Genomic DNA, 27,059 nt, shown 5'->3' with positions numbered 1-27,059 from the left:
TTTATCTAAATGTAAAATTAATCTAATTTCTACTTGTATCTCAATTAATATCTATTCTCGGAATACCCATTCTTTACTTATTTTCGAACCAAACGATACCTCAGATAAACTTGCTTCGCCTTGTCACCCAAAAAAAAAAAAAAAAAAAAAAAACCATTCCTTCGCCCTTGTTTGGTTGGGGGTTAAGGGGTGGGGTTAGCTAACCCCACCTAACCCCAGCTCAAATAAATTATCTCGGGTTAGCTAATCCCACCTAACCCCACCAAACTCCAACCAAACACTATTTTCTATTCATAATAACCCATTATCTTTCTTATCACACCTACTCCAACCAATCACTATCCTTCTTTATCAATCATTATCTTCTTATCCTACCTACTCCAACCAAACACTATTTTTCATTATTCTAAACTAACTCCAACCCCCAACCAAACACAAAAAACCTTTAACCCCACTTTAACTCCAAACTTAACTCTATTCCTGAAATAGCTAGTTTTTCCTTAACCCCGAACCAAATGGAGGCGAAAAGAATCGCCTCCCTCTCCCTCCCACGAGTCCCACCCCCACCCCTCCCAAAAAAAGGATTTGCCCTAACTTCTCACCCCTGCGGCTGCGGCGGTGCGGCCCTCTTCCCTTCCGGCCGGTCGCCGAACGCCATCGGAACTTATTGTATGTGTCCATTCTCTGTCATGCACAAAGAAGACCCAAACATAGAGCTAAATAATAATCTTAATTAACTTAGGTACCAGGAATTTCAGAACCTCCAATATATTTGATGGAGCCTTGTGGTGCTCTTTCTAGCCAACCAGGCAACTATACAAAGTGTCAATTTCATCTTGTATTTAGTTTTTAACTATGTTTGTATGTGAACCTTTTATATTTTATGTTTAAATATGGATTATCTTTGGCAACTTATTTGCTTAATTATTTTTTATTTTAAGGCATAATATGGTTTTTTATTATTATTATTTTTTACTACAGCATCATAGCTTCCACACAAATCCATAGCCGCTATATCATCGTCCATGGTGGGGGTACGGTCATGGAACTCTCCTGCTATTAGAAACGACGACGGCAGAGCCCACCCTTCTCGTGACCCTTCTTCTCCTCCTCCTCATCCTCGGATCGACGGCGAAGTCGACGCTTTTCTCCTCCCCAACTTCGACCCCGTCGAGGAGTGGCTTCTCGATTTCGACTCCGCCGCGATGCTCGGCGATGACGATGGTGCCAAAAGGTGCGATTTGGAGACTAAGGAAGATGCACCGAAGGGCTTGCTCATACATGAGGAGATGAACAAGGTTAACTTGGTCGAAGACTCCGACTGCGGCACTGTTCATTCGTGCCCAGACGCGGTGGAAAGTAAGGATAGCGTCATCAATGTGACTGGTAGCAGTGTTAATGATGCTGTAGTGGGTTCTAGCGGTGGTAGCCTTGCAGGCGAAGAAGAAACAACTGGATTGGATCAGGGTGCGAAAGAACCTAAAGAAGATGTGGTTTCTGAGGTTCATGTGGTTAGTGATCAGGTTGGCGAGGAGCAAGAGAGCAGAGAAACAGAGTCTGAAGAAGATGATGATGATGATGATGATGATGATGACGACGACGATGACGACGACGACGACGACGAGGATTCATCTAGTCAGCACTCTTCTTCCTCTACAAGTAGCCAAGAGGAAGAAGATGAAGAAGACGTCGGCAATGATGGAGAAGAAGCTAGAATGGTGGATGAGGCAGTAGATGTCGAAGACGGTGAAATAATTGGCAGTGATGGGGATGAGGGTGTTATGAAAGGTCCTGTCAGGTCCAAGCATGAAATCGAGGTATGATGCCGTTCATTTCCTGATTTTGCTAGTCTGAACTTTTCTTTTCTAAGTGAATTGGTCTTTCCCTTTATTTTGCATATATGGTTTCGAAGTTTAGGGTGAATATTTTGTTTAATGATAGATAAAACATGTTCCGCAGGTTCTCCCACCAGTTTCTAAAATTGAAGTGCACTTGGAACCACATCATCAGACATTACCTGTTGGCGTAATTTCCTCGGTGAGTTATTGTTGAACCAACATGCCCAATCTTTTCTCTCTGTTTATTTTTATCGATCTTTTCCATTGCAAGCAGAGGGCTAATTTGATGTCGCAATGTTTAGTGTTTCACCAAAAAAAAAAAAAAACTCTTTTAGAAAAACAACAACAAAGAGCACAATTCTTCCATGCATTTTAGGTGTCAGAAAGTTGATTAACATGAGGAGGAATAGATTCATTCTTACATTGTGAAAATAGTAATAGCATGTACCAACATAAGTCTATAATTTTAATTTTTTGACATATAGGAAGCGTAAGTTTTGCTGTCTGGGTTACCTGCATACAGGCTTGTGTCATTGTTCTTCATCAAGCAGAACATGTTGAAGCTGTTGGGAAGCAACTTTTAGCCTTTGTTGAGAAGGCATAACTATACATGTGATTACACTTAACTACTGAGTGAAAGCATGTATTTAGATAGATATATCTAGGTTACACTTAAGCACTGGTTGAGATCATATATTAAATAGGTATATCTAGATTACTCTAAAAGTTGATTTTTGTTCAGATGGTAAGCATAATGTTCAGCATGCCGCTATTCCCCCTAATTTTAGTATGACTATGCCATTTCCTTCTCTTATTTTTTCAGATGCTGGGTGACAGAGTCATTGTCGAGGGCTTGGAGAAACACAATCCTCTCAACGAGGGTTCTATTCTCTGGATATCAGAGAGCAGGAAAGCATTGGGTCTCGTTGATGAAATATTTGGACCTGTAAAGAATCCCTATTATGTTGTGAGATACAATTCTGACAAGGAGCTGCCTGCTGGGATCAGTGCTGGCACTCCTGTCTCTTTTGTTCCTGAGTTTGCTAATCACATTCTCAATGAAAAGGAACTCTATAAGAAAGGCTATGATGCATCGGGCGAGAATGATGAAGAGCTAAATGATGAGGTTGAGTTCTCTGATGATGAGAAGGAAGCCGAGTACAGAAAATCTCTAAGACAGGCAAAGAGGGGTGCTAATGATAGGCAGCAACATGGGAATAGAAAATTTGAAAATAAGAAGCCAAATTTTAAGGTTCATGGCATTCAGAGGGAGAAGCTGTCTACGCTTCCTCATGCATCGGCACCTTTTAGCCAACCTGGATGTTCTTTTGGAACGGGAAACTCTTTTATAAGATCTTCTTCTATGGTTCCAGCAGTTCCAACGGGTCCTATGGTTCCTACAGCTCCAATTGCAGCTCAGATGGGCAACTGCTTAATCAACCCATCTCTGCAGTTCTTACAACAGCAACCAAATGCTTTTTTGCCTAATGTGTTTCCTCCTCAACAGCAGCAGAATCTGGGCATCCAAGGAATGGTGACAAATATGTTGCAAAACCAGCATCTGAAGATTAATAATCAGCAGCAACAACATCAGAATCAGAATTTAAATCTCCTCCTTAATGGAATGCCATGTCAACAGCAGTTCTTTCCCAATACTGGATTTCCTACTAATCCATTAATGATTGGTGGGTCAGCGAATCCATCTCCCACTGTAATGACTGTCGTGCCTATGGGACAGGGTAACTTTGGCCAGGTGCCAATTCGCTGCAGCAATATGCAAGGCCAAGGCATTTCTTGTTTTCCTACTGATCAGAATTATATACAACCACTGCCCACTGTAGCAGGAGCACACACCCCTGTGCAATTTAATCTTGGGACCTCATTGTCTGGTGGTAAACAGCCTCATCAAAGAGGAGGTCGTCATGTCTTTGGTAGAGGTAGAGGCCCAGGTGGTCGGCCTCAAAATAGGTAAAGGTTTTCCATCTTTGATGAATATTTATGTCAGCTAGTTTGTTTTGTTGCTTGCAGGTCATTTAGAGAGACTTATGTTGCTTACTGTTTGTGCTGATTTCATGTATTTCAGAAAGTTTTGGCCGTTGATCTTTCTCCTCGTGTTTTTTAATTACACTAATGATGAGAGTCGAGAGTTTTCATATTGTAATTCTGATTTGCTGCACCTCATCTTCTCTTGTTGGCATTGGGTACTTTTGGAAAGCCACATTTGTGGAAAGCAATGATTCTTATTTAGTAGCAAAAAGTAATGCCTAAACTTGCTTGTATTCATCTCTTCTGATATATGTTATGAGGTGGAGTTCTTTTCGTCTGATTATGTTTGAAATTTCAAAGCTGAATCTCCATGTTTGGAAATTATTTATGGTACATCTCTTTTGCTCTCTGTTCTCACCTTTACAGTCTTCTCTAAAGGACTACCTTTTCGTAAATATGCTCAGGTTTGCATGTTGTCTCCATTGACAAATGATTGCTTGCACACTTAATTACCATGTAAGCAAAGGGCTTGTCGTCATCATTGAATTCTGAGAATTTTCAATATCAATGCTAATCACATCTTTTCAGGTTCTGGACCTAACAAAGTTCATCTGCTTGAATGCTATTATACTTGTGTGCTTTCTTCCTCCAATTAGATTAGGAAGGAAAAGAAAGTTGCTAATGCAATCCCAAAAAAAGGGTTTGCCCTAACTTCTCACCCTTCTTCCCTTCCGGCCGGTCGCCGGTCGCCGAACGCCATCGGAAGCCCTCCTCTTCAGAAATCGAAGATCGAAGATCGGGTTCTTCACTCTTCAGAAATCGAAACCCTCCTCGTCGCCTCTTCCTCTAAAGCTTCCGCTTCCGCTTCCGCTTCCGCCCGCTATCCAACGATAGATCAGTAATCAGGTGGTTCTTTACAAACCAGGTACGATTTGAGTTTTCGGTGGTTCTTCAAATCAAAAGTTGGAAGCTTTTAGTCCATCTGATGGATACTTTTTTATACACAAATGGCTGAGTGCTTAATTGAATCTGTCCATTCTCTGTTATGCACAAAGAAGACCCAAACATAGTGCTAAATAATCTTAATTAACTTAGGGACCAGGAACTCTTGCATTATACCTAATCAATTTCATGATCTTGTATCATACCTAATCAATTTCATGATTCCGTGGGATTTCTACTTAATTTTTGAAACATAACTTTTTAGTATTAGAAATGCAGCAATTTTTCACTATATAATGCGAAGATCTGGACTCTGGAGAATAAGAGATTGAAGATGTCTAACTTTAGAATCCTTCTCTTTCTCTAAGCTCCGGATTTCTATATTAGTCCTAGTTAAGTTGTTGTTAATTGTTATTACATTCATTAATTTGCTTATTGCTGTATGATGAAGAGTGAAGACTCAGAACCAATGAAGTGGGATTTATTACTTAAGAGTTAGGTTATGTTTGATGCATGATTGATGGGTAATTCTAATATTCTTTCGATGTAATTTTATTCTTTCAAGAATCCATGATAGGCGGTCATGTGGTAGAGCTTGAAATATTTGAGTTATTAATTTTTTTGTGCAGAAAAATGGCTCGAAAGAAAGATAGGTTTTGGATTCACGCGGAAGAATTGAGTGGAAAATTTAAATGCAAATATTGTTCTAAAGTGTTCGAAATAATTATTTGCTTAATTATTTCTTTATTTTGAGGCATAATATAGTTTACTATTTTTTTTTACTTAATTAGTTTAATTTTGTAGCTCTTTATTTTTATATTCTTAAAACATATGAGTATTTATGCTAATAGCATAATCTTGAGAGGAAAAAAACTTAATTTAATAGCCGAATTTTTTATCCCGAATTTTTAATTGGTGAACGTATAATATCCGTATAAATCACGTATCTGAATAATTGGCGAATCCGTTTTTTAGCCCTTTTTTTCAACGAATTTAAAAATTAGAAAGCGAATTTTATCCGAATTATACCCGTACCGAATTTTTGCCGAATCCGAATTAACTAACTATGGAGAAGAGAAATCGCCACGAGGTGTTTCGCTTCTTCTTAGATCTTTCGATCGCTTCAATCCCTAATTCCCCCTTCTTCTTTTGCTGTCGATTTGATTAGGGTTTCATACTTAATCCGAATTACCGGCTAATTTTCTAGATAATTTGGAGATCAAGGTCGTATTGCTGTGAATTGGGGCTACGCTCATTGCGGTACGAGACATGGGCGGCGGCGGCGACAACGGCGATGGAGAATCTAGGAGGAGGAGGATTGTGTTCGTGACGGTGGGGACGACCTGTTTCAACGCCCTCGTCGAAGCCGTAGATTCGGAGAAGGTCAAAGAAGCTCTATGGCGAAAGGGGTTCACCCATCTCCTCATCCAAATGGGCTGCGGAACCTATATCCCTTCGAAGGTTCCTCCTTTGCCCCCCTTTCTTTTTTTTGTCCCTCCGTTAATTTCTTTTCGCTCGAGATAGTAGATGTAATGCTCGAGAAAATGTGTGATTAGAAGCTATGTAAGTGTGTTATTAGAGTTATTGTAATGTTGATCTGTGTTTTGGCGGAATATGTTGCGATCGAGGCACCATGAAAGAATGATTCTTGAAAGAATTTGGATATGTGAAGTTAGGGTTGAAACTTGCAAAGCCATCATGTCATGGCTCTCACATATATGTCTTTGCCAATCCTTCGAGTTAGAGAACATGTCTTATTTCTGTTGGTTGTGGCCCACGTGATATATTCAAGGCGATCCATAAAGATACGGTCAATCTATTTAAGTCGATCTATAAAAATATTTTAGATCTTACGGTTAGGATGTATTTGGACACGTCCTTGATGGACGGACGTGATTTAACATCCTTACATTAAGTTATATATAAATATGTAACATACGGGAATCCCGGTCTAATCATAATCCAATTNTTTATATTTTTATATATAAATAAATAATTATATATAATATATATTTTTATTATTTAATTTTTAGCAAAATAAAAATATAAATGCGAGTTTAATTATAAAAAGACTCATTTATATGTAAAGTTTCAACTATTAGATCAAAGTCTAATAGATAAGATTTTATAAATTTATTTTTTATATATATTTAATCTAATTCTTTTTAATTTATTGTTCGTTCGCCAGCTCGTGAGCCAGCTCGTGTTCGGCTCGTTAAACGAGCCGAACACGAGCTGAATTTTTCGGCTCGATACTTTAACGAGCCAGCTCGTGTTCGGCTCGTTTAATAAACAAGCCGAACACGAGCCGACCCCAGCTCGCTCGTGTTCAGCTCATTTACACCCCTACCTGAACCCGAACGGGGCGGGTTTACCCGAGCTAAACGGGTATGGATTCGGTTATAGGTATAGAAAATAAAAACCCGACAAATATGGATACGGGTATGGATTTTGTATTTACCTGACCCAAACCCGAACACGAACCCGAATAAATTATATATATACATAATTTATTTTTATTTATTTAAAAGTTTGAATAAAAGATCGTATTTCTCATATATATATATTTTTTATAAAAAAATATAGTTGCTGTAGAACTTGTATGATAAATGTGTCATATTATTCACCACAAAATTAAACTTCTGTAATAAAGATAAAAATTAGACATCAATAATAATTTGAGCACTCAAAACTATCTTCGTTTTTTGCTTTTTCGACTTTTCCCTTCGTACTCCCATCCGTAAAACTAAATTACTCTTTCTCCCGTTTCTCAAATTTGTAATCACATTCCACTCACCGATTCAGCATCCATAGCACCATTTCAAAACTAAAATCTCTGTCTTTACATAACAAGAAAAAAGATCAACATCTTTTCTATTTTAATAGTGAAATTTTTATTTTTAATTTAAGTTGAAAGGTATTTAAAGCTCTTTGTTTTCCTATCTATGAAACCTTAAATAAAAACTATACTCAAGTTGTTTTATGTTGAGTTGTCATGCCCCGGATTATAGTGGAAGCCGAGGTTACATCAACAAACCCATCGCATGCACAACACAAGGATACACCTTATACATTCGAAGTATCAACAAAACCTATTAAAAAAAAGTTAACTAAATCCAATAATAACGGGTATCAGAGTAAAATCAAAACTATGTATTATAGCAATACTGTAGATATACAATCATCATCACACTAATTGTAAGGTACCGGACTTCTAAAACTATGAAGTTACGGTGTATATTTAAGTGGTTCCGGTGAGGTTGCAGTGAAATGTAATATACCGGATCTTTAAATATAAAATTAAAAATAAATAAAAATAGTGTGAGATATTATTTTTATTGGGTTTAGAGAAGTGAAATATAGATTGGAAATGACCTGTGCTGAAATCGGAGCGAAAACAGAAGATTTAGAATTTTCTGTGAGAAGCGGGGCAGATGAATTAACAGAAAATGCACAGTCTCAGAAAATTATGAAAATTGGAGGATAAGTCAAAAATATTTTTATGAGGCTAGATTTAAGGTTTCATATTTTTCTGACCCCCGTAGAGTGAGAAATAAAATCCGAAAGTTATCTGATAAAGATTACAGTTCGGTACAGCTTTCGGTGACCAAACGGGGTCGAAACTGAAAGATTAAAATTTCTTTCGTTAAGTTAAGCAAAACCGAATATGACTGTCAAATTTGAGCTCAAACGGATATTCAGGGAGTTCCGGCGAAAGATATCAGATTTGGAGCTGCCTGATGTGAATAGTGTATGCTACTATTGAGGGTTGACTATAAGTAGAAGCTACTAGGCTTCTCCCTCTCCATCAGCCGACCACCATCACCACAAGAGCACGTTCATGGTGAAGGAGAGAGAAACCCTCTCTTTCTCTCTCTAAATATCTCTCTTGTCTCTCTATATTTCTTGCCCAAATTCGCGGCGTTGGTGGAGATCGAGCTTGCGAACGCGTTGGAGGCGACGGATTGAGCTTTCGTGCGCCCGTTGGAGCAGCGTGTTTTCGTTGCGGCGTTCACATTGGGGTAAGCTTTTGGGATCTGGCTTAATCCTTAAGTTTAAGTGTTCTAATAGCCTCTAATGTGAAGTTAGCTTGTTAAATCCTTAATATTTGGATTGTTTGGAGCATATGTTGAGGCTAGGGTGTGAAAATGGGGGTTTACAAATTAGGTGGGGTTTGATCTAATTTGACCCTTCGTAAACCTAATTGCTAGGTAAGCGAACGCGTTGGCGAAGTCGGTTCGGTTATTCGTCGAGCCTACGCGAAGTTATTAAAGAAACGGACGTTTAGGCTTCGTTTCCGCCTGGAGGGCCGAGGCGTCATCGTATACTCATGAAAACAGATTTGAAGCATCGTGGCACATAACCGAAGACCTTTAATTTTCGGATCGTGAATTCGAGGCCGTTCGGGTGGTCGCGCGAGAGATCGGGCCAAACCGGGTACCGGGTGCCGCGGAGGCCGATTGCAAGTGTCGACAAACAATCGGAACGCGAGTTAAGGTGGGTTGTGCTTACCGAAGCGACTAGGTCGCCCTTTATGTCTTAGCAATGTAATCTCACGTTGATGCATGTGCATGTAGACAAGGCTAAATGATGCATGATGTAAAGTAAATGCATGTTAATAACAATGCATAGAGTAAATGCAAGAAAAGTAAAGAATGCATGATGAGCATGATAAATAGATAATGCAAGCAAGTAATTGGAATGCATGATGATAATAATGCATAGTGTAAATGCATGTTAAATAATGATGCATAGAGCCATGCTAGTAAATGTTAAGTAGAGAACATGATTAACATAAGATGCAAATGCTAAATGGAAAGCATGCTAAGTAATTAATGCCAGTTGATGTAAAGAATGCATGTACTAATTATGCATAGATGGAAATGCTAAGTAGAGAGCATAATGAGCATAGCATGTATATAATGCTAGTTAAAGTAGAGAATGCAAAGTAGCATCATGAGAGCTAAGTAAGTGACATGATAACTCTAGTGTAAATAGAGTTGATTGGACAACTAGGTTGTCAGATAGATCGAGTAGCATCTAACCTAGTGTTAAAGAACATAGGTCGATTAGTAAACCTAGAGTCGAACAATCTAGGTGTGTGGCATTTGACCTAGTGTTAGTAAACCTAGGTTGAACTAATAAACCTAGAAGTGGACATCTAGGCAAAGATGATAAGAACCTAGCAAGTGTATCTAGGTTAAGTGATGTGGACATAGAACCTAGAGTGTTGGAACCTAGGTTGATGAGTATAGTGGTATAGCCACTAGATTGAGCTAGGTCGACAGTATAGGGTTGGCTAGGAACCCTCGACCTGTGGTAAGTGGATTCCGGAATCCCAGGACTTTGCTATGTTCCTTGTACGGGCTAGGGCGTTCGTGCGACGATTTCGCCGCCGAGCTTTGTACAGAGGTTAGATTGGGGGCGATCACATAAAGATCACCGCCCGGGGCTTGAACCATTGTGCTGGCGTTTGTGCGACGATTTCGCCGCCAGAGTGGTTAAGCCATTTGAGGATCAGACCGCCAGAGCAGACTGAGTCCATGCTGGGTAAGTACGATGCGGGTGCCTCCAGGTGACTGAGTCTGACATGACCGTTGTTGGGTGTGGTGCGACTCGTTCGCCGCCAGATGGTATGTCATGTCTCGAGCTCTCGCTGGGTAAGTGCAACGTGATCGCCACCGATGGTTAAGTCTTGTGGCTCGAGCCGTGTTCAGCGTGTGCGACGATTTCGCCGCTAGGAGGCTGAGTCAGAGTGAGTGCGGTAGGCTGACTGAGCAGCCGGAGCGCGGGCTATCCGCGGATGATTGACTCGAAGCCGAGTCGGGTGGTTAGCTATGATAGGGTAGAAAAACCCTTATGAGCTAGAGATAGAGGCTTGAGCTAAGGTAATAGAAACCTTAGAAGCCAGTGGTTAGTGTTGTGATCCTAAGGTAATAGAAACCTTAGAGTAAAGTTATGAGCTAAAGCAGCCAAGTAAAAGTAGAATTCAAATAATCTACTCGTTGTTAAATGAGCTAAAGTAGCTAAGTAGAATCAAGCAATCTACTAGTAAAGTATGGAAAAGCATAAAAGATACATATCGCATATCGTGAGGCATAACATGTATTTCAATTGAATATATATATCCATCGTATATTGTTGAACTAACATGTTGCAGGGCCTACGCAGACCTATCGGTCGAGCTTTTCCCTTGGGTGGCCGTACCCACTGGGAACCATGGAGTTGGTTCTCACCCCACGTTGTTTTGGGGTTTTCAGGTCGTTCGTGTGCGGCGCGGCAGCACGAGGCGAGGGCGTAGCTCAGTAGATAGCGCCCCACCACAGAGACCGAGGTAGCAGTACCTTGAGACAGTCTAGCTTAGGGGTCTAGAAGACAAGAAAAGAAAATGTATCAAACTCTGATGTAATAGTAAGATTGTAATTTGGAAGTAAAAATGTAAACTAAAACTGTGATGTATAACGTGATTGTGAAATGAATTCTTGTAATAGCAAGTAGATTATGTATTTGATACTTCCTTATGCAATCTGGATTGATATCCGTTCCTTATTGGAACATTCGTTGATTGTTTGGATTGCGACGCCTTGGACGTACGGGGGAGACTCTGTCCGCGTACAGGGGAAATTCCCGGTCCGTTCGGCGGTCTGTCGGCGGCGCCGCGACCCGGTCCAAATTGGCGGTTGGTCGCGAGGCGTGACACATAGGTATACTGAAATGCAGGTTGCAGCAGAAGATCGATCGATTGCTGTGGATTATTTCACTTTCTCACCAAGCATTGCTGATTTTCTGCGATCAGCATCTCTTATCATCAACCATGCAGGTCTACATTTTTTTTTTTGAACATGCTTGCAAAATTTATAGGTAGCATTTTTACCTCCTTTAACGGGCTTCTGATTTTTAGATGCACAATATTAGTTGGAGATGAAATGGATTAGCTTACATTTCTCTAGCTAATGTTTCTGTTCTTAAGTTTTTTTTTTTTTTTTTTTTTTTTTTTTTCCATTTTCTGTTGTACTCATGTAATATTTTGCTTCTCCTAGAAAGGAAGACAAGTGTTTGCCCCTACCATATGTCATTTTGTTGGCAGGCCACAATGTAGTGCGGTGAAAGATTGCAATTTAATTCCATCTTGTTGTCAATACCTGGGCTGATAATACAGATTTTTCTCCAAACCATGCTACTAGAATTCCCCAATTTGTTAATTGTCTTATCTTTTCTTTTTCTGCTTTTCAGGTTCAGGGAGCATATTCGAGACATTGCGGTTCGGTAAGCCATTAATTGTGGTGGTGAATGAGGATTTGATGGACAACCATCAGAGCGAGTTAGCGGAGGAACTTGCAGCAGACCGGAAGCACCTCTTCTGTGCCCGCCCCCAGACACTTTGCGAGATCATCGATGCCATGGATTTGGAATCTCTCGTTCCTTACATGCCTGGAGATGCGCTGCCTGTTGCTAGGTTAATCGACAATTTCCTTGGATTCCGTACTGATCGATGAATGATGATCGAGTGTTTATCTCTAAACAAGGCGGCGTAAACAATCCCAACGCGGTGCTCCGAATAGGTATTCCTAATCATATGAGCCTTTTTGCTTGCGGTTTAACAGCTTGGGTGCACCTGAACTGATGTTTCCAATCATCTGGGCTCTTGGCTTGTCATATAAAACCCACAAATCAAGGGCCTAGATGATTACGAGTACTTTCTCAGCATCTAGGCAAACCATATGCATTTAATTGAAAATACAAATGTAAATATAGACCTCATGTGGCACTCGAGATTGTATTGTATAAGATAAGATGATCTACTGACATCGGTGGAGAGGAAGTGTTTAGTGGTTCGGAGCCATCGTGGCCGGGTGGGTCACAATAAGAAGGGGGTTAGCGTGGTACCATGCAATAGAATTCTCCAGCACTATCCAGTTTCCACTTGATTCCATAATTCCAACCTCTTGCAACTCCCAGTAGCTTTAAGTCGCCAAACCCTCCGTCAACCCTAGCGTGGCTTTCTCATGTTGTTTTAACCCGCATGCATAGTAAATAGGGAAGTACATTTATCGAGCAAGTTTATTGGAGGAAAATTCAATATAATGAGTTTCTTTCAAATTGCAGCCTCAGGAGCTGGTGTTATCTACTGCGGAGAAAGAGCTTGCGGGGGTCGGCAATTAGAACTTCACCAACCCGCTGCCTAAAATTGAATCCACAGCGAAAGATTTTGATGCCAGAATAATAGTGGTCTTGTTTTTTTTTTTTTTTGTTTTTTTTTTTCCCTCTCTCTTCCCAGTTTGTATCACTGCCGAGATCTATTAAAACGCTTCACAAGCAAGCGAATTTGAGTCAATTTCGAATTCAGTGCGTGGGCTGTTAGTGGGTCCATTTTTGTCTGGGCTCCGTGGAGGTCCATTTGATTGACTCTTACTTACTTTTGCGTAGTATGAGGCCCCCGCAAATGTATATTGGGCCGGACTTAGATTCTAAATAACTCAGTGGCCTAAAAAGGGCAGTTGAAATAATTTACTTAACATTGTATTAGGCCCGGCCCATGAATCCATTATCTGGCCCATATAAAGCTCATTTCCACCCTCTATCTTAGTTTCTTATTTTCTTCATATTCTCTCTCCACGTTCTAACTAGGGATGTCAACGGGTCGGGTTTTTAAAAACCCGAACCCGAACTCGGAAACCAAATTAAAACCTGTACCCAGACCCGAACCTGGTGGGTTTTAAAAATTCATACCCATATCCGTACCCGACCAAAAACCTGAAACTCGAACCTAGATCCAAACTCGGCGGGTTTTAAAAATCCATACCGTTGAATGAAGATCTAAGGGATAAAAATTATTAAATATTTTATATATTATATAAATAAATAAAAATAAATTTATGTATATATATATAATTTATTCGGGTTCGAGTCGGGTTCGGGTTCGGGTTCGGATGGGTAAATACAAAATTCATATCCGTATCCATATCTGTCGAGTTTTTATTTTCTATACCCATAAAAATCCATACCCGTTTAGCTCGAATAAACCGGTTCCGAGAGGAGCAGAAAAGGAAGGGCGGAATCGATTCTTGGTCTCCAGAGAAGACTTCAAACTGAGTGGTGGTTTTCAAATTTCCATATAGTTGAGGGGTTCCCATTCAATTTTTCACCTGAAAAAATATAAAATTAAATTATAGTGTATCTATCTCAAAATATCCTATAGGGAGGGGTGGTTATGCAAATTTACACCGTGGCGTCTCCCACGTGCTAATTTTCCCCGCACGCTTCTTTCCCCAAAACGGAAACACGAAATCCAGGGTTTGGGGTGTTCGCCTCCATAATCCGATCGATTACTACCAATTTCTCCTTCGATTTCCTCCCTCCTCTTCAATTTTCAGGATCCGCGTGTTCTCTCTCCGCGATCGGTACGGGTTTTCTCTTTATGCTTTCCCCTTTTGAAATTTTTCCCCATTTCCGGTGATTTTCGTTGATTTTTTGGAATAAAAGATCAATCTTTGTTTTGTATTTGGGAATTTTAATCGCTGTTTACGTGCAAAATTTAGTTAAATTTTACTTTTTAAAGCAGTGGATTGTAGAATTAGATCCCGCATTTTGGTGTAGTTGGCGGATTGGGTCTAGTTATGGGGGTAAATTTGTCTTAGGGTTTTGCGTAATCTGTTTGGAGTAATCGAAATTTGGCGAATGAACTGATAAGATCTTGGATTTCTAAGGGATTTCGCAGTTGTGTGTGTCCCATTGCCTCAGTTTCTGGATTTCTGGGGTAAATTATGGCTTCCTCGGATGATGAGGAGGAGATCGTGCCGGAGGCGGTGACAAATTACTACTTTGTCGATGGGGACGAGTCGCCCATATCGTTCGCGGTGTTGCCTCTCCACTTCGACGGTGGGGAGAAACCTAATGAGTCGGAAAATGAGGTTTTCTTGCATGGCACTACCGACGGAGGGCTTCAGAAGGTGTATAAGCAGGTCAGTGTGTGGAAGCTAGGGTTTCAAGATGTGAAGCAACCTGAAATATCGGTGCTCTCGAAGGAGGACGGCAGATGGATGACTCTCTTGAAGCCGCGGAACAGCTACGAGCAGAGTTTCCGGACTATCATGGTCACCGTGCAGATGCTCCACTTTCTCAGGAAGAATCCGGAGTCGTCGGAGAAGAGCCTGTGGGATCATCTGCGCAAAGTTTACGTGTAACTTGCTACTGTCTTTCTTCTAGGGTTTTCGTGTCTTCTTTCTAAAGCTTTGCTATATTTTGATAATCACGAACGTGTTATCTGTTTTGTAGGAAATTTGAAGTTAGACCTTCGGAGGATGACTTGAGGGATCATCTTTCGCTCATCAGGCTTTTTGCTGAGAGAGATGAGACTTTAGGAAAATCTGCGGTATGAGTTATCTTGTTGCTCAAGATCTGTTGTTTTGAACATAAATATATATATATATATATATATATATATATATATATATATAGAGTGAGGCTACTATGCTATCGGAAGCACGGAGCCTTCCGTACTTCTAGTTCGTTTTCGATGTTGCGACTTTTGAATCGTCGATCGGCTCCGTTAAACTTGATCTAGAGTATTTGGAGTACCTAGAAAATAAATTTTATAATTTTTCGATATCATTTGCCTAGTGATCGAATGGGCTCAAAATTAACAAATTTCAATGGCTGTAGTGTGCCATTTGTAAGTTTAACGGTGTAGAAATATTCAAATCATGTAAAATTTTGATAGAAAATTCTTTATACTATATAAAACTAGATCAATATCTTTGATTTAAAATTTTAATGTCATATTATTACATTTTGTAAGATTTTTATTTTCAGCCGTTGATTTTGAGCCCCTACGTTCACTAGGCAAATGATATCGTAAAATTATAAAATTTATTTTCTAGGTACTTCAAATACTCTAGATCAAGTTTAACCGAGCCGATCGACGATTCGAAAGTCGCAACATCGAAAACGAGCTGGAAGCACAGAAGGCTCCGTGGCTCCGTGCTTCCGATAGCATAGTAGCCTCACTCTATATATATATATATATTTGTTTTTAGGTTATATATCAGTTGGTTAACTGTTGTTAAAAGTGATGCAACAAAGTATAAAGTTAGACCCAAGAAGTGCTTATTGTTAATAAAGTTGGATATTGTTTGGAAAAAGATATTAGACTGGATAAGCATTGATCGGAGATAAATTAGATTTGTGAAGAACGATATATTGCCCTTATTGCCTTATCTTGCTGTTGTTAGAACTCAACTTATTGCTTTCTCTCTCTAGTGGTCGTACTTCTGATGACAATTTTTCTTTAACAGCTTCTGATGGGGTTCCTTACGGACAAGCCCAGAAAGAAATTTGGCGAGGTTTGTGGTTTCCTATTTGTTTGCTGCTTAAAGATGTTCTTTAGGACCGTAGAATGCGCTGTTCTGTATGTATACACCGATAGAAAACTAGTTTAGTAGCATTTACAGACGTAATGCTCTCTCAGGGTCAAGATGCTATGCAATCTTTTATTGCTGACGATGATGAGGTTGATGAGATCATGGAAGATGATAGTGGGGATGAGTCTGATGAAGATTCTGATCTTTTTGATTCAGTTTGTGCTATTTGTGACAATGGTGGTGACCTTTTATGGTATGCATTTTTTATTCCTCACTTCTCTTCATTTATATTTGTGCTTGTGCATGTGTGGTTAAATTACGCTGACCCATAACCCACTAAATGAGACTTCGGTATAATGGGATTTACAAATTGATAGTGCTTTAGGACCTAAATTGACAGTTATAATTCATAAATATGAAAGATGGGAGTGGACTTTTAAGCTTCTACTGTTCATTAAAGAGAACGTTAAATGATAGTCTAAATGGAAGAATATATTTTTCTTTATAAATGGCTTGGGAAGCATCCATATGGTTGCTATGAATGATTATGCAATTTTACCTAATAAAGATTGTACAGAAACACCTATGTATTTCTCCTAGCAATTTCCATAGTGGCCTTTTCCCCTTGTTTCTAATTTCCTTTTTATATTTGAATTTAATTCTCTTACTAATACTAATGTTTTAGCTACTGCGACCGAGTTAAAAAAATTATTATGCGTGATCTGGAAAGGCTGATCAATAGGTAGGATGAACTGTCAAGTCGTAATATATGAGGCCTGTGAAATTGTGGTGTCCGCCTTTACCCCTATGATGTTAATTGAACGACATTAAGGTAACCACTCAAACACCATCCTAAATGTGCTTGGTGACAAATTTTTAACTGATTGTGTAATATGGTGTATTATAACAGATTGGTTTAGCTGCCGCTTATTTCAGAAAGGTTTTTTTCTCCTTTTTTTGTGTCAATAATATCCCTGCTAATATGCAGAATTATGTGGATACCCCTGCATGGTTTGTATTAATTGCACAAACTCGAAAACCTTGCTTATTTGTCTGCATGCGCTACCAGGGTTATCTATAAAGAAACCAGGGGTATCAAGCCAGAAAGAGTTTTTTGCTTAGATGCCCGAGGCGGGACAGCCATCCAACTAAGCAAGGTTTTCAGGGGTATACCTGCAAATACTAATGTTGCAGGGGTATTGACACAATTTTACATACTCACAAGGGTGTATATACAAAAATAGTTTTGCAAAATATCTTTGTCTGCCTTTGATGTGTTCTTCTGTTGCTTTATCGCTGTCTATACTTAGTGCTCCTAGGTGAATTATGTACTGGTTTTTACATGGAGGCACAAATTAACTGCTGTATTGTAGCTGAACCTCTCTGTATTTCTGTACATTCTGAGATTCTGTACATCAATTAATGACCGTTTACCTTCCAAAAAACTGTGTTCCTTCATATATATTTCCATATCTATTTCTTTCAGGTGCATCTAGGACTTGGTTTCTGTTTTTGATCTCTCTAAGCATCATAAGTTTATTTAAGTTTGTTCTTAATCTTTGCATAGATATGCTTTTCATGCAAGGATTAGTTTTATCTGAATGTCTACAGAGTCTTATCGTTATCTTTGTTTTGTGAGGATATGTACAAAAAGGTGGCATATGCACTCTGTGTTCCCTTTTGGAAGAACTTATACTTGAAATTTTTCATGCAGTTGTGAAGGTAAATGCATGAGGTCCTTCCATGCCACCAGGAGAGATGGCGAAGACTCGTTTTGTAGATCGCTTGGCTACACAAGGGCACAAGTAGAGGTATTACTACATTGAGCTTGTTACTAGATTTTTGTTGTTTGGTTCCTGTGGAAGCTATGTATGTGAAAATTAATTATCCTTTCTATCATTCATGCAATTGCAGGCAATCCAAAACTTTCTATGCAAGAATTGTGAATTGAAGGAGCACCAGTGCTTTGCTTGTGGAAAATTGGGGTCCTCTAATAAAGAAGTTGGTACTGCTGAGGTATAATAGTCTAGCTCAAATTTGCTTCCATCTATCTTATTGTCAGCTCATGTATCTTTGAAAAGTTTCTAATTTTATTATTCTATCACTTTGAGAAAGCCTTGTGTTATAACATGCAAACAACATATCATCTTCCTGTTTATCTTTTTTCTTTTGTTCTTCTCTTTCTTTGACAAGATCAGAGACATGTTTCTTACATTTAGCTTTCGCATATAGCATGCACATAGTCTTCCTGTAACGATGTACCTACGAAACTAAGGGAGGATGCAAAGAGTTTTGTTTTTTTCTCATCTTTGCACCGACTAAATCACCGTGCATAGAAAAATGAAGAACATGAAGTGAAATGTAGCAAGATAATTGGCGGTTATGAAGGCTAGTATAAGCTGGCTATACAGAACTATAATAATAATAACCTGGAACTAAATATAGAAAAGAGAAAATTAGGTTGTAGACAATTATTATAATAATAATAACAATTAAGTTGGGAAGAGAGGAATTATACATTTTTGCATTCGTGGATCCCTCCTTTCTCAGATATATGGAAACACTTGGCCCCAAAAGGAAGTCCTTAACTATTCAACCCTCTTTGAACCCATCTACTGACTACCATGCGACTTCTTAGTTTTTTAATATCAGAATGTTGAATCCAGATTTGTACTAACCTTTGTACTGCTCTTGTTTAGAGACGTGAAATACAATAGAATCCCCAATCAATTCAATGATGCTTGAAAAGGGCAATATTAAAGTATGTAGTTGAAGTTAATTCAATGATCTTCCAAATTAAAAGACTAAACTCATGGCCGAATTATGATCCTGTTATATATGAAATGTACATTGCCCTATTCAACTCAATTTTAATAGATTTGATCCAACTTATCTGAATTCTAATATGCAGTAGGTCTGATTAAAACTGGAGTATATTGACTTGCCTGCATGTACCTAACAGAACCTAATTAAGCTGACTGCATCATCACGTTTGGCATATCAGTATATTTCCTTAACTATGTATATAGTGTGATCAAAAAGGCCTTTAAAGCAATTGTAAACTTTGAATCCCATGAATGGGAAAAATGTTGCGTGTGATTTTGGAAAATTTACTTTATTTTAGTACATGTATGGCTTAGATGAGTATTACAGATAAATATTTTATTTGAATACCTTTATGGCACAATGGGAACAAAATAGATATCTTCGTTCTTTGTTTATCTAAAATTACTTATTTGCCTATTGCTTTGAGGCCATAAAGAAACTTTTACTAAGTTCAGGGGTTAACTTATTTGGACATCCAAACGAGTCTTTGTGCAATAGTCTTCGGAGTAATTATAGTGTACAGTTCATTTGTTATTATTTGGAAATAATAAATCTCAGTTTGGTATCCGCTCCTAGTTGTTCTTCAGTGTGCATGCTAACTTCACATCACCATTATTTTTTTAAGGATTTCGATGCATTAATGCCACTGATGCTTTTTTAGGTATTTCGATGCGTTATTGCCACTTGTGGACGCTTCTACCATCCCAAGTGTGTCGCCAAACTACTCTTTCCCAAGGATGAAGCCGAAGCATCAGAATCTGAGAGAAAGATTAGTTCTGGGACAACATTTACTTGTCCTTCACATTTCTGTGTTACCTGTCAAGGAATGGAGGATAAAGAAAATGATGACTTGCGCTTTGCAATGTGCAGACGCTGTCCCAAATCGTACCACAAAAAATGCTTACCAAGGTAGTTAGCAGTTCTTAATGTTTCTTTGGTGAAGCTACTCCGTCTTTTCCTCTCTCTTGTACATTTTTGTACTAACTTTCTTTTCATCCAGTGAAATTTGCTTTGAAGATGATGAAGAGGAAGGTATTATACAGAGGGCTTGGGACGAACTACTACCCAATCGAAGAATTTTGATTTATTGCCTGTACGCTTTAACCTCCTTTCTTATTTGTTTTATTAGTTTGTGAAAATGCATTTTCACTTCACTTTGTCTCATTATTAACCTCTTTTTATTTTTGCCAGTAAACGTACAAATTAAATCAATGAAGACCTTCAAACTAAAATTAGAAACCATAATCATCTTGCATACCTATTACTAAGCTTTTTTTATTTTCCCAGAAAACATAAAATGGACGAAAATATTCGAACTCCAGTTAGAAACCATATTGTCTTTCCTGATGATCCTGAAAAGAAGACAGCTACAGAAGTCCAGAAACAGAAACTCCAGAATTTGTTGAAGAAGAAAAAGCCAGTTTCTGATGACTTGTCTTTAGATCGGGCTTCTGTAAAACCGAGAATTGTGAAAGAAAAGTTTATAGCAGAAAGTAAACCATTAGTCAAAATTGCAAGAAGTGTTAAAACCCAGCATCCAGTTGCCGCTCCCAAGAAAGTAAAGCCTATGAAGGAGAAAGTACGCTCTGACTTGGATAAAGCTGAGGGAACTGCTTCAGAAATTGATAAACAACCTATGAAGGGGAAGGCAAAAACCTTAGCTGCACCCACTGCTTCTTCAACTCCTACAGGGAAAGTGATACACAGCTCGTTTCCTGGTATAGATAGTGAGACAGAAAAGAAGTAAGTTATTAACTTATTTATTTATTTGTAGTGTCACTGTGTCAGTTTTTGCACATCGACTTCTTTATTTGTTTTTGTGCATTTGGTTGGAGCTTTCGGCAACCAACTCAACATTCCGTAATTAATTTACTAGTCAGCCAACTTTGCAATTGTAGTTTGACATGCCTAGGGATCTATTGGCATGCTTAAATTTGTGCCGCATTTATTTTGTTCCTTTTAGGTTGAGCCTAAATTGTGAGCCAGCAAGGTTTGTTTCTGACCATTACCAACTCGTAGGCCATATGATGCTGGTATGATTTGATATGATTTTTTTGTGTTTCAGAATCATTTCTATAATGGAAAAGGTTTCCTCTTCTATAAAATTGGACAATGTCATCTCAAATCGCACGATGCCATCAACTTATGCATACTCTGCAAAACACATTGACAAAGTTATCACACGCGGCAAGATTGAGGTTTCTCTTGAGGTATCTAAATGATTGCAAGGATAATGTCTAGCTTAACATGAGAAGGATCCAATAGAAAGTAAACTTGGTTTTTCGATATCACCCTAATTGGATTTTAACTTGTAGGCTATACAAGCAGCAATACAGAAAATAGATGAAGGGGGAAACCTCGAGGACGCAAAAGCTTTGTGTGAGCCTGAGATTGTGAAGCAGTTGATTAAGTGGAATGTGCGTATATTTCTTTTATTTTCCAATTGCGTATATTTTGATAGTTTTTTTTTTACACTTAATAATATTCTGTAAAAAGTCATTTTTTTGTGTTTGTTGGTACTATTTTGTATGTTTTTCTCTTTCTCATTTTGAGGTGTTACGTGTGTAGCTTATTTGTTGGTAATCTGTTGTTTAAATAGGCTTAATTTTCTTGCCTAATCTCATTTTCAGTTTTTTGTGTTGATCATGTTTTTCTTTATAACTGTGAAAATATTGTTCTTCAGGGAAGAAATGTTACATTTAAATTAGCTAAGAATTTTACCACAAAAGCTGCAACGTTATTATTATTTCCCCCCTTTCTTCGTGATTTGTACATTATACCTTTTACAATAGTTAAACTGTTTTTGCAGGGTAAGCTCAAAGTTTATCTTGCACCTTTCATTCATGGGATGCGCTACACTTCCTTTGGTCGTCATTTTACAAAACCGGACAAGCTCAAGGAGGTATATGCAATTGGCATCTGGTTTGTGAAGTTGGTTCAAATTTCACTTTATGATTAATTCTTGTGTGCATCTTTGGCAGTTTTCATCATCACTAGTGTCATCATCATTAACGGCCATGTAGCTTCTGCTTTCACTTTTTCTGCCTTTCATTTTGAGTTGGAAAAATTCAGATGACCTCTCGATCATTGTTGTAAACTAACTTCTTTGGTCCTCTCTGTAAATGAGTCTGGAAGTGCAAAAAGAAAAAACTGCTTATTTTGGATAAATTAGAGTACTGGTTGTTGAAGAACATATGACAGACTTCCACTTTGGTCATCTAGATTCAATTCATTTTGGATTAATGAACTGAGCTTTAATCTCTGTTTCAATAAGGTCATCCCTTTTAAATTTTTCTAATGAAGTGATGACATGGCACGGATTCGGTTGCCATTTCATTCTTGGACATCATGTGGCTGCTGATGAAGTTGCCATGGAGATGACACGGCAGTTGAATCTTAATACTTTGAGATGAGTGTGCCGCCTGAATCTTAGTACTCCTGGAGATCCCTTATTTGGGAAAACGTCAATTGCAACAAATTCAAGTTTGATGGCCCAAGTTCAGTCACCAATTATGTAACTGGACAGCCTCTTTCGTCAATGAGTCTTTTGTGGATGGAGTAAAAATGAGTTCCTATTTGTTATTAACGGCCATTTCAGTTTCTATGAACCTTTGGACATCAAATTGGAAATATAGAAGTTTTGCCTATTCTCTTATTCACTGAGGATAAGGTTTGCTAGTGTTTTATGTGAATATTTTGATGTTGTTCGCGAGTCATGGCTGCTTAATTGTTTCATTTTTAGCTTTTTGATACTGCTTCAGTGACTACTGCTTATCCGGTCCGTCAATTTTGCTTCATTATTTTAATCACTAACACCATCCTTCCACCCCCCCACTGCAGATTGCTGACAAGCTTCAATGGTATGTGCAACCTGGCGACACGGTATGTCTGTTTCACTAATATTAACATATCACAACCATGCCTGCTCGATGTATATGAATTCGTAGTTTTTCTTATATATTTAAATCTTTATAAGCTTTTCTCCGCCTCACCTTTCTTTTATATATATTATCTGATTCTTTACTGTTGTATGCATTTGCTTTCAGATTGTTGACTTCTGCTGTGGTGCTAACGACTTCAGTCTAATAATGCAAGAAAAACTCGATGCAGCCAGGAAAAGGTGCAATTACAAAAATTACGATGTTCTGCAGCCGAAGGTAAGCTAAAACTTTCAGTGCTCCAGAAGTGTTTTGGACCTAGAGACTTCTCTTTCTCTTAGAATTTCGTGTTAAATATCGACTTCCATTTCTCGGAGAATAAAAAATAGAAAAGAAGAAACGGCCGAAAATTGTTTTGACAATCCCTACACTACCCTGTATTGCCTCTTGGCACGTCCCTGAACTTCTGCCACATAATGCACTTCAGTTCCTGAATGATTATTAAATCCCATTAGAAGATGGTCACTTACAAGAGAAAATAGTAAATCGGGAACTAACAATGCATCTTTAAGCTCCCCTCCGTGAACCCACATTTCACTGCCACCACCAAGCCACCACACATGCTCATGCACATACGCATGCATGCAAAAAAGGGAAAAAAAAGGATATAACACTTTTGACATGATTAATGATGGTTTGCAGAATGATTTCAACTTCGAAAAGCGGGACTGGATGAAGGTGCACCCAAAGGAACTACCCATGGGATCACAACTGGTAGGAATTTAATTTCTTTTCTGTTTCTTTTTGAAAGGTGAATCCTGCTCTGTCATTAAGTCCTTAAAGATCTCGGATGAGAAATATTTACTCGTGTTCTTTGCTTTGAGCAGATCATGGGGCTTAATCCGCCATTTGGTGTCAAAGCAGCCCTTGCGAACAAATTTATCGACAAAGCCCTAACTTTCAAGCCAAAGCTCCTTATTCTTATTGTTCCCCAGGAGACTCAGAGGTATCGTGTAATCTTGCTCTCCTTGGAAGTTTCCTTTTTTTACAATGATTTTGAAAGTTCACAAGTAGTCCCCTGACCTTTTTGTGTTCTTTACCTTGCCTTTTGCTTCTCCTGTTTCCACCAGATTAGAGAAGAAGAAGACTCCGTACGACTTAATATGGGAGGATGGTGAAATTCTACGGGGAAAGGTAGGAAAACTTTTCCATTTTAATGCGATTTTTATGAACTTCATCAAATGGTCTTTTTCTACTAAGGCTAAATTAATTTCCATTTTTTGTGTTGTAGGCATTTTATTTGCCTGGATCTGTCGATGATCAAGACAAGCAAATTGAGCAGTGGAATGTGAAACCGCCGGTACTCTATCTATGGAGCCGTCAGGATTGGACATTGAGGCACATGGAAATAGCAACGGAAAATGGCCACCTATCTCGAGAGTTCGATGAGGCCCGTATTGAAACTGAATTCTTAGAGGACACAATCCAAGTGGAAGAAGAAGCAGCGCTTTGTGTGGAGAATCATATGGACGTGGAATATGAACAAGAAGGTTCTAATTCTAATGTGTCTGGGAAAGATACTTGGAGGGAGGATAGCGAAATTGCGGTATCACGTACAGATTCTACTTCGAAAGTAAGAGAGATCCAGAAGGAAGATGCCAATATCGTGAATGAAAATGCGAACAAGGGTGAAGACAACAGGATCCTTGGATCCCGCATTGATGCAAATTCGAAAGAAAAGGAGACATGCGGGGAACATGTCGAGAACGTAGGCTTCACATGCATAGATTCTAAGCCAAGAGAGAAAGAGGCTTGGAGGGAAGACAGCAAGAGTTCAGGATCCCGCGTAGACGCTAATGCGAGAAATGAAGAGAGAGGAAATGATAAGGGATCCCGCGTAGACACTAATGTGAGAAATGAAGAGAGAGGAAATAATAGGGATATTGGATCTCACTACAAGAGGAAATCACCTGAAAACCAAAATAGCAAGAAGCGTAAGAGGAGGAGGAGGCAGAGTAAAATGGCGGAGGGACTACAGTTTGTAAATATAGATGCTTTGTCGGACATGAGCATCTCTCCCACTGATTCTAGAGGGAGAAACCAGCCTATTGGCCAATGCGTGTTGGAACCTATCGAAACTCCCCTAGAGAGGTTGAATCAATATGGGAGCTACTCCTTGCCCCGCCCGGAATACGGAACTATGCCAACTACTGGGCTTAACACAAGCGCCCTCGACGATAATATTGAGGAGTTAGTGCGGAAGTACACTGCACCGAACAATGAAGGATTTTATAGTGGCAATTCCCACAATTGGTCTGCCAGTGGCATTGGAATCGGAGACTATCCGAGACGTACCTCGGAGGAACGGTACCCAGACTTTGCGATCGGAAGCAGCACCGCCGAGCCCTTTCGAAGGAGCCCGTTTCTCGATGATTTCAATGGCTTTGGGAGATTGGGGGATGCCCCTGGGGATACAAGGGTGCCGCAGAGGTCGCATGCCATGCAAGGAGACGATTACCTAGAACGGAACAACAGATATTCGTTTGGGGGTTTGGAACCAAGGGTTGGCCTGCCGAGCGGTGTTTTTCCATCTTCGTCCTCGTATGCGTTATCGACACCGAATGCAGGGACATCGGCCATGGATAGGTATGCGCCCCGCCTTGATGAGACCAACTATATGATGCCCGGAAACCATGGCTATCATCACCAGGGAGTGAGCGGCACGTATGACATGCACGCCATGATGAGACGGGACAGCATGCCGCCACCCGATCCCATGCCGGGATTTAGGCCTAGGCCTCAAAACCCTTATCCGCATCACGGCTCGTCCGGTGGGTGGATTGACGGCTGACTTTGGCGACTTGTTTGCGCCTTCGTTGTTCGTATTACACCATTCCGACATGAGTAGCGCTTGCCGAGACTCGGTTGCTGTAAATAGATGTTAAGAAATTATCCTACATTTTAGTTATGTGTGTTTGTTTATCACTTGAAATTTCCTGTAGATCTTTTATCTCCTTCCTGTGCTGCTATGTATGTTATAATCTGGTTTTGAGCAAAGTTATCATTTGACTTAAATCTTCCAGAGATGAGATTGAGGTGAATCTTTTTGTGATAGTGAATCAACGCATAAGCCTATGAATGATGCATTTTTGCCTAGAGATTACCTTTTAGGTTTCTACTAACTACTTTTTTCTTTTTGATTTTTTTTTGTTTTTCGTTTTGGGTTTGAATAAGGTGACATAGGACATCTAAATCTCCTGGAACTGAGACTCAGAATTCGTGGCCTCTCTTTTGCTGCTGCAGCCAAAAGCTGTTGGGAGCAAGTATTTGTGCTTCTTTAAGTAGCTCTACATAAACACCACTTCTGTATAACCTCTATCTGTCGGGCTAAATATATTTTTATGTAGAGGGTTACAAATACAAATATGGAGAAGCAATCAAGAGGCTTAGAATTTGCCAAGAAAGATAGTGTAGATAACAACAGCTGCACTATACACGCACCAATTCGAAAACCTAATAGGCTCACTATGTGAGTTTGGGAACCAATTTGGCTCTTCAAATTTAAAAATGAGCTGCTCAGAGCCTGTCACACTTAGGCCACCATTTGTTGCTAATGCTTGTGGTAGAAACAAGGGTTCAAAATTTCGGAGGCACTGGGAATCACGATGGTCTGAATTGCGTTCGATCTGCATACCCTGAATCGAACACAATTGCTTGAGTACCTCTTGCAATCTCCAAAGAGTTTCTGAGTACCTCTCATCTTATTCTATCCGATTCAGTTCTGCGCACGAAATCGAAGCTTTCGAGCTTCGAGGAAAGGGGGAGGTAAAAGTGGAGACAACATGAGGCCAGCATAATAATACATCACTAGAGAATAGGAATGGGTTAGTGCTATGCCACTCAACACCAATGCAACAAAAAGAGTATATATATCCCTAGTCAACTTTTGTTTCTAATTGAATATAAGATAGAGGCCACATTTGTTGTATTGGTTTATTGTCTAAGATCTGATGCAGCTGTTTCTCACATTGTGCCAGTACATCTTAAATTATTTGCTCCAGAACAACTTTTTTTTATGATGAATATTGAGCCCTGGTCAAGTCATTCCTCCCCTTAGATCTCTCTCAAAGGAGGAAAAAAAGAAACTCTTAGGCCCCGTTTGGTTCGGGGGATAAGCGGGGATAACGAAAGTTATCCCCGCTATTCCGCCAAACGGGATCATTTTTTAC

General features: G+C 39.3%; 3 protein-coding genes across 6 annotated transcripts; all 3 read left to right on the top strand.

Moving 5' to 3' along the window:
- On the top strand, nucleotides 847-11,084 carry LOC109720193 (H/ACA ribonucleoprotein complex non-core subunit NAF1-like). Of its 3 annotated transcripts, XR_002218879.1 has the most exons (8): nucleotides 847-861; nucleotides 982-1,817; nucleotides 1,960-2,037; nucleotides 2,662-3,806; nucleotides 4,289-4,340; nucleotides 4,413-4,749; nucleotides 5,974-6,227; nucleotides 11,027-11,084. XR_002218879.1 is itself a non-coding variant. In XM_020247112.1 (6 exons), exons 2-5 carry the CDS (start codon nucleotides 1,026-1,028, stop codon nucleotides 4,308-4,310), a joined length of 2,037 nt encoding a protein of 678 aa, XP_020102701.1. In that variant the 5' UTR covers nucleotides 847-861; nucleotides 982-1,025; the 3' UTR covers nucleotides 4,311-4,340; nucleotides 4,413-4,886. The 3 variants fall into 3 exon arrangements, 1 of the variants encoding a protein (XP_020102701.1); XR_002218880.1 differs by lacking the exon at nucleotides 5,974-6,227 and having other exon boundaries at nucleotides 11,027-11,073; XM_020247112.1 differs by lacking the exons at nucleotides 5,974-6,227; nucleotides 11,027-11,084 and having other exon boundaries at nucleotides 4,413-4,886.
- Nucleotides 11,356-13,178, top strand: LOC109720194 (UDP-N-acetylglucosamine transferase subunit ALG13 homolog). The gene is made up of 3 exons (XM_020247113.1): nucleotides 11,356-11,586; nucleotides 12,000-12,328; nucleotides 12,873-13,178. The coding sequence occupies exons 1-2, from the start codon at nucleotides 11,481-11,483 to the stop codon at nucleotides 12,260-12,262; spliced, it is 369 nt and encodes a 122-aa protein (XP_020102702.1). The 5' UTR covers nucleotides 11,356-11,480; the 3' UTR covers nucleotides 12,263-12,328; nucleotides 12,873-13,178.
- On the top strand, nucleotides 13,995-25,965 carry LOC109720112 (protein ENHANCED DOWNY MILDEW 2-like). 2 transcript variants are annotated; one of them, XM_020246997.1, is made up of 19 exons: nucleotides 13,995-14,167; nucleotides 14,485-14,946; nucleotides 15,042-15,138; nucleotides 16,061-16,108; nucleotides 16,234-16,379; nucleotides 17,841-17,937; nucleotides 18,041-18,142; nucleotides 19,614-19,861; nucleotides 19,953-20,045; nucleotides 20,240-20,695; nucleotides 21,018-21,162; nucleotides 21,268-21,369; nucleotides 21,762-21,854; nucleotides 22,793-22,834; nucleotides 22,999-23,109; nucleotides 23,533-23,604; nucleotides 23,718-23,836; nucleotides 23,961-24,024; nucleotides 24,122-25,965. In XM_020246997.1, exons 2-19 carry the CDS (start codon nucleotides 14,531-14,533, stop codon nucleotides 25,679-25,681), a joined length of 4,011 nt encoding a protein of 1,336 aa, XP_020102586.1. In that variant the 5' UTR covers nucleotides 13,995-14,167; nucleotides 14,485-14,530; the 3' UTR covers nucleotides 25,682-25,965. The 2 variants fall into 2 exon arrangements, with proteins under 2 accessions (XP_020102586.1, XP_020102585.1); XM_020246996.1 differs by having other exon boundaries at nucleotides 14,474-14,946.

This window comes from Ananas comosus, linkage group 14 (assembly GCF_001540865.1).
Source record: "Ananas comosus cultivar F153 linkage group 14, ASM154086v1, whole genome shotgun sequence".
Taxonomy (NCBI): Eukaryota; Viridiplantae; Streptophyta; class Magnoliopsida; order Poales; family Bromeliaceae; genus Ananas; species Ananas comosus.
Note: the sequence above shows the minus strand (reverse complement) of the source record. Positions and strands in the feature narration are given on the sequence as shown.